This window comes from Ctenopharyngodon idella, chromosome 22 (assembly GCF_019924925.1).
Source record: "Ctenopharyngodon idella isolate HZGC_01 chromosome 22, HZGC01, whole genome shotgun sequence".
In the NCBI taxonomy this organism is placed as follows: Eukaryota; Metazoa; Chordata; class Actinopteri; order Cypriniformes; family Xenocyprididae; genus Ctenopharyngodon; species Ctenopharyngodon idella.
Window position 1 is genome coordinate 21,370,641 of NC_067241.1, and position 7,433 is coordinate 21,378,073.

A 7,433-nucleotide genomic window follows, 5' to 3' on the forward strand; every position below is an offset into this window, starting at 1 on the left:
AGTGTGTTAGCAGGTGGGAGACACCTGAGCTTGTAGGTGGGGATTCCCGTACTACTATCGGCTCATCGCAGTCGCTGGGCTTGCCCCGTCCGCGTGTAGGTGTGTGACATGTAAAACTCCCGGATTTCCCCCGGTACACCTTCACAACCAAATGCACGTCTATATTCCTTGGATCTACACAGAACCGTGTCTGTGTTGAACTAGTTGAGCTTCCTCGTGGCTGAGGCGCACGCCTCTTCCCTGTTCACCTGTGTGGTTTGTTGTTATCCAACAGAGGATTCCCACGTTAATCTGCATGTGGTTAGATTGATCCTGTAGTATTATGATTGCTTCAAAAGATTTACAGGCTTCCTCGCAATATGATGCAACTTCACGCCATTTTCAACATACTTTAATGTTGTGCTCATTACATGCTTATCATATGTAGAATAAACAAAAGTGGCTAAGAAATGAGGGCCATATATTGCCACAAATGAAACTGTAAATGTCATTTCCTTGAGTATAGATTGATGTATGTGGTGACCTACATATACAGTCCCCTGACTTTGTATATTAGTCCAAATGAATTTATGACTGATAAGTTATCTTGTGCAAGAGTCATTTTAATTATACCAGTGCAACACAATGACAGCAGTACTCAAGTTACATGAACTCCATAAGCTTGTGTGAAAGCTGATGATCATGACTTGAGAACGATCCAAAAAGCATATTGTCAGCATCTGAGCATCTGTAAAAAGTAATGCGCTCTATCTACTCAATAAAATTGTGGCAACAATTACAAGCAATATCGTTAATTAAATTCAACACATAAGAACTGAGTTTGAATTAACCAAATTAATTCCTTAAAAATCAACCATTTAAATTGTGTAAAATTAGCAAACACCATTACAAAAACAGTCAAACTGCCCAACTAAATGAAACACTGATCACCATAATGGTGACCAAACATTTTCAATAAAATCAACATCTAAACCTCTTAATTCTTGTGTTTCTCTTTCCTTCAGTGATTCTTGTTATCATCAGGTGTCTTCAATGTTGGCAATAAAAAATAAAGAGTTGTTAACTCATCTTTGATGTCTGTCTGTTATTCAGATATTTTTGTTTAAATTTTACTCGATTTAAACATCTTCACATTTAAGGAATTAATTTGATTAATTCTAACTCAGTTCTATTTGTTCAATTTAATTAATGATATTGCTTGTAATCTGTTACCAAAATTTTATGGAGTAGATATAGCGTATTACTTTTTACAGTGCAGTTTTACAAATTTGATGCCATTTGTGGCATGGAAAAATGTAAAAAGTGTAGAATATAATATTATTCGTTTTACATTGTTTTTGTTGTAAGTTGTAAAAAAAAAAAATCTGATTATTTCCAGCTTTAAATTAAAATTTGAATCCCATAGTTTTAGACTTTTGTTCCTCAATCTGCATGCTCTCACTTCCGTATTGTGAACAAACATGATCAATGCAGGCATGTACGTTAAATATAATAACAATAATGTATGTTTACCTTGGCATTTACTTCAAATTGGAATGTTTCATGATATGATAAAATAAATAAATACATGAATTCAAGGAAATCCAATATAACCAGCGCTCTGCAGGAAACCTAAGTAATGAACTTTAAGTGAAACACTTCAAGAGAAACCAGATTGTATACTACATCACATTCACACATTATCACAGATCATTGTTTTGCATTTTTGGAGCAAATGAAATGAAAAATGCAGCAACACAGTTCAGATTGAACTCAAAACAGATGTGTTTTTCTAATGATTCTATTTCTAACATATCTTATTTACTGCAGTTGCCCATGTTATATACTAGAACACTGACAAAAAACAATCTGAACTTTATAATAATTCAGCACTATCATGTTTTGACTCCACAGTGACAGCTTGTTGTGGCAAACGGGATTATGCAAAGCAAACCTTATTAAAATTAATATCAGCGGATAATAATTGGCAAATTGTCTGTTGCAATGCAGTCAAAACATCCTTAAACTTGATGAATCTAGACATTATGATTACAAAAAGAAATTACAGACATAAGTCCCAGATTTAAAAAAAAAAAAAAAAAAAAAAGAAACACCACAGATTGAGTAAACCTGAGCATGGAAGGCCTTTTTTTAAATAGTGTACTTGAGTCCAGTGCAGTTTTGGTTCCTTAAGGCCCTACGGCTTTGGACCAAGGAAGCATCATATGGAGAATGAAGGAACTTCAGTCATCTTATCTCCATGATGCTACGACCCCTCCATGAGTGGGCTGAAGTGTCATATCAGTATTTATTTATACCAAATAGACGAACTCCATGAAACTGAGGCAACTTGGGAAGGAGGACACTTAGTAGCGAGCCTGTGTTGACTAGGAAATGGGTGGTATCATATTTAGTGTAGAAGCTGGCCAAGATGTACCTATGAAAACATAACAACAATTATGTAAATATTATAATTAAATGTAATGATTATACTGTTAAAAACTATATATATATATAATTGAGAATATAACATTATAAAAACTTAATTATATATATATATATATATATATATATATATATATATATATATATATACACACACACACACACACACACACACAGTCAAACCAAAAATGTATTCAGACACCTTGAACACTTCATTCATTAATAGTTTATTCACTATAGTTTAAAAAAAACTGTAATAAAATATGACAAGATCTCAGAGTTAAATTGTGTCAGAAAAAATTAATCTTAATTATGTCAGATAACACTTAAGCAAAACATGGTCAGGTCAAAGTGTCTGAATAATTTTTGGTTCCAAATTTTTATCAGTTTTACTGGTAGTCCACTGTATGAAGAATTTTTGGGTATGATATGTCAGTTTACTTTATTTTGCTATCCTCACTTACATACATGAACTATAGTGTCTCTGAACCCACTAGTAAAATATATATGTGTGTGTGTGTGTGTGTGTGTGTGTGTGTGTGTGTGTGTGTGTACAGGGGTTGGACAATGAAATTTAATCAGTTTATCTTGGGAATGACAGATACAAGTCCTGCACAGTGATCCGAGGGATTTTGAGGCATTCCTCTTCCTGAACAGTGGTCAGGTCACTATGTGATGCTGGTGGAGGAAAACATCATATGACTCGCTCCTCCAAAATACCCCAAAGTGACACAAAAATATTTAGATGATAACTGTGACTATGCAGACCATGGAAGATGTTCAATTTCACTTTCATGTTCATCAAACCATTCTGTCACATGTCTTGCTGTGTGTATTGGTGAATTATCATGCTGATACACGACACCCCCTTTAGGGGACAATATATGAACCATCAAGTGCACATGGTCCTCCAGAATGGTTCAGTAGTCCTTGGCAGTGAGGCACACATCAAGCACAGTAAGGAATGCCATGATATTCCAGCCTGATCCACCCTTGTGCTTCACTCTGGGCAGCAATAGTATGGGAGTTAAGCCTCTTTTGGCTTCTCCACACCATTAATCCCAAGGATGTATGAAAGACAGTAAAGGTGGACTCATCAGAGAACAATACATGTTTCACATTGTCCACAGCCCATGATTCGCACTGTGTTGGCACCAATGAAACTGACATTTGGTTTGGCTATAGCAGCCTGATCATGAATATTGACTCCTACTCCTACTTGTTCCTACTGATGGAATCATGAAAACTCCAACACTATATTGGCCAGAGTTTCAGTTTCATTGTACAACACCTGTATATGCACTGCCTGGCCAAAAAAAAAAAGTCACCACCCATTTCAGAATCAGAATGAGCTTTATTCGCCAAGTGTGCGCAAACACACAAGGAATTTGTTGTGTTTTTTTCAGGAGCTCTGGGTACATACATACAAACAAACATTTCAAATGTTTATGTGCTTTTCTTCACTTTCTCCTTTTTGTTGGTGGAGAGGTGATGAAATAATGTTCTTGTAAATACTTTCCAGCATTTCAACAGTTATTGTACAGTGGTCAAAAAGGATTTAAACAGTGACATGTGACTGTTTTTAAAATATTATTAAAATATTTATATTAAATAAATAAAGGCTTTTTATATATATTTTTTTCTAAATTTTCGAGTGCCTTGGCCTCATATGTTTTGAGATTTAAACAGTGAATTTGTAATTGAGCTCTTCTTGTAAACTCAGAAATGTGGATTCGGAGGACAATTAAATTACCACAAGATGTTTGGTAATTCAGCCAGAGAGTTTTACATGTGGAGAGGGACAAAAACACTGGCATTCTGGATTTGGACAGCAATAAATATCACCGACTAGACCCCGTAAATGTTAAAAATACCTTACAACCCCATGAGAAACAATTATTGTCTGAATAGGGCTTTAAACAATCATGTCGGAAGACATATCCTGTGGATGTGGAAAAGATGTTACTCTGTTTTAGAAGGGTCAAATTATTGCCCTGCATCAAGCAAAAAATAAAACAAAACAAAAAACTAAAAAGGAGATTGTTGAAACTACCAAAATTGGGTTAAGAAATGTCCAACACATTATTAAAACCTGGAAGGATAGTGGTTAACCAACATCTTCAAAGAAGAAATGTGGTCAGAAAAACATCCTGAGTGATTATGATCAGAGATCAAATCACAAAAAAAATCTCAGCTATGTTTAATAGTAAAAGTATGAGCATTTCCACATGCACAATGCAAGGAGAACTCATTCCCAAGGGAATGGGACTAAACAGCTGTCTAGCCTTAAGAAAACCACTTATCAGTAAGGCTAATTGGGGGGGGCTTCAATTTGCTAAGGTTGGTCAGGTGTAGGTTCAGCAATGCCACGTGCCCAAAAAATGAGGTCAGCTGACTACCTGAATAAACTGAATGACCAGGTTTTTCCATCAATTTTATTTTTTCTTCCCTGACGGAACTGGCATATTCCAAAATGACAATGCCAGGATTCATTGGGCTCATATTGTGAAAAAGTGGTTAGGGAGTATGAGACAACATTTTCACACATGGACTGGTCACCACAGTGTCTAGACCTTAACCCCACTGAGGATCTTTGAGATGTGCCGGAAAAGACTTACACAGCGATCCAACTCTCCCATCATCAATACAAGATATTGGTGAGAAATTAATGCAACTCTGGACAGAAATAAATGTTGTGATATTGCACAAGCTTATCAAAACGATGGCATGGCAAGTGCATGCCTTAATCAAAGCAAAAGGTGGTCCAATTAAATATTAGAGTCTGTGACTTCTTTTTGGCCAGGCAGTGCATGTATGTGTGTGTGTGTGTGTGTGTGTGTGTATAGACACACAATAATAAATAAAATGTTAATATATGCTTTTATTTCAACAAATAATAAGAAAAAGTGATAAAAATAATAAGATTACCAGTGCATGTGGACCCATTTCTTTTTCTGTCAGTTTTAAGAGAATTATGAATATCACTCACAGTACAATAGGTGAGATGGTGAGGAACTTCCTGGATGCTGTGAACTGGATGCCGTAGTCCATCTGTTCCCAGTGAGTAAGCAAACGTGCTTTGCCTTGGTCTGGCGTCTCAAACGGTGTGCCTTTGACGGTGTGCAAAAACAGATACATCACCTAAATAGGAGAGAAATGAGTTAACAATGGACCACAAAACTAAGAATATGACTTCTACATTTTTCCCATGGTGTGGCTTTATTAATTAATTAACTGATTTTTGTTTAAGTCTCTTATGCTCACCAGGGCTGCATTTATTTGATCAAAAATACAATAAAAACCGTAATATTGTGAAATTCTGAAGGACACTGAAGACTGGAGTAACGGCTGTTGAACATTCAGCTTTGCCATCACAGGATATTTCACATTTTAAAATATAATAAAACAGAAAAGTTATTTTAAATAATAATATTTCACAACATTACTGTTTTTACTTTATTTTTTTATCAAGTAAATGCAGCCTTGGTGAGCACAAGAGTCTTCTTTTTAAAAACATTTAAGAATTTTTCCAAACAGACCAGGTTGTGTATGACATTGGTGAGCGTCCACACCACAGGCACACTGAGGAAAGGGATGCTGAGTAAGACTACATGCAGGGCAGTGGTGAGCAGCAGGTAGGCCAGCCAGATCCCCCGACTGTTCATCACCCGCGTGTTTGGGTTCACCTCGCTGTGAGCAACGCCCACATTCATCCTGAACAAAAACAACAGCCGTGATATGCTTCGTGCAAATACCCAATGCCATTAAAAAACAAATTAGGATGCCCTTTAATAGGGACTACACTCTTTACAATGAGTTACATACGTTATCACGATTACATACATTAACTTCCCCCACGATAACCTGTTTGTGGTTTATTTAGGTGTTTATACCACCGACCGAGACTAGCGTGTACTTTGCGGGGTTTTAATGCGTACCGTATACAACATCCATACTGTTTTAACATCTGGACAATGTTAGCTATCCAGCTAATGGATTCAATAGTAGTACATCCGCTGCTGATAAAAGCTTAAGAAAACGCGCGCGCCATAAAAATTGTCACGTTTGAAGTAAAAATTAAGCAAGCAATGAACACACCACAAATTACAAGTTAAAGTACATTAAAGTGGTGTAAATAAAGAGCTAATGTTGTCATATAACAGCCACCCACCTTGCGAAGTAACCAGGAAATAGAGCGTCTGCGGCTAGGTTTGAAAACCTAGCGAGCCGCCTACTTAGACAGCATCTTAAGAGCGCGAGTGTGCGGCACGTGCTTATGACGATGTCTAGGTAAACAGCACAGTAGGTTTTGAAACACAGCCTCTCTCCGCCCTCTGACACTGTGTCATTAGCACAATGAGGATTTTATTTTATTTTATTTTATTTTATTTTATTATTTTTAAACTTTTATATTATGTTTTATTAAGTTTTATTGGATTTGTCTCAGCCAGCTTGTTGGGAATGTTTAATTAATTATTTTATTTTCAACTATTTTAGTTTATTATTCTATAAATTAATTGAATTAAAATTTAAAAAATCTAATTAAATGTACATTTTGATCATCTGATTAGAAACTTACTTATTTTATTTTATTATGTTTAAACTTTTATTTTATGTTTTATTAGGTTTTATTGGATTTGTCTCAGCCAGCATGTTGGGAATGTGTAATTAATTATTTTATTTTCAAGTATTTTATTTTATTATTTTATAAATTAATTAAATTAAAATTTTAATAATCTAATTAAAAATACATTTTGATAATCTGATTAGAAACTTATTGTGTTTATATTGCTTCATTTGTATTATATCACATATTTATCTTCATAATGCATAGCTTATAATAAAATTTTATTTAATTTCAACAAGTACTGATATTGTTGTAGTATGTTCGACAAATTCAACTTTTAACACTTTTAATATAAATAGGCTGTATTAAAAATTTTGATGAGTAAGAGAAGTTATCAGAGATATCTAGAGTTTTAGGTTCTCTGGTATTGGCAATAGTCCTA

At 35.0% G+C, this 7,433-nt stretch overlaps 1 protein-coding gene across 2 annotated transcripts; it reads right to left on the reverse strand.

The window, feature by feature from the left end:
• Positions 1–581: 581 nt before the first annotated feature.
• ormdl2 (ORMDL sphingolipid biosynthesis regulator 2) lies at positions 582–6,725 on the reverse strand. 2 transcript variants are annotated; one of them, XM_051879379.1, is made up of 4 exons: positions 6,596–6,725; positions 6,036–6,138; positions 5,414–5,565; positions 582–2,416 (listed from the first exon to the last, which is right to left on the reverse strand). In XM_051879379.1, the coding sequence occupies exons 2-4, from the start codon at positions 6,135–6,137 to the stop codon at positions 2,281–2,283; spliced, it is 390 nt and encodes a 129-aa protein (XP_051735339.1). In that variant the 5' UTR covers position 6,138; positions 6,596–6,725; the 3' UTR covers positions 582–2,280. The 2 variants fall into 2 exon arrangements, with proteins under 2 accessions (XP_051735339.1, XP_051735338.1); XM_051879378.1 differs by having other exon boundaries at positions 5,964–6,138; positions 6,596–6,691.
• Positions 6,726–7,433: the final 708 nt, after the last annotated feature.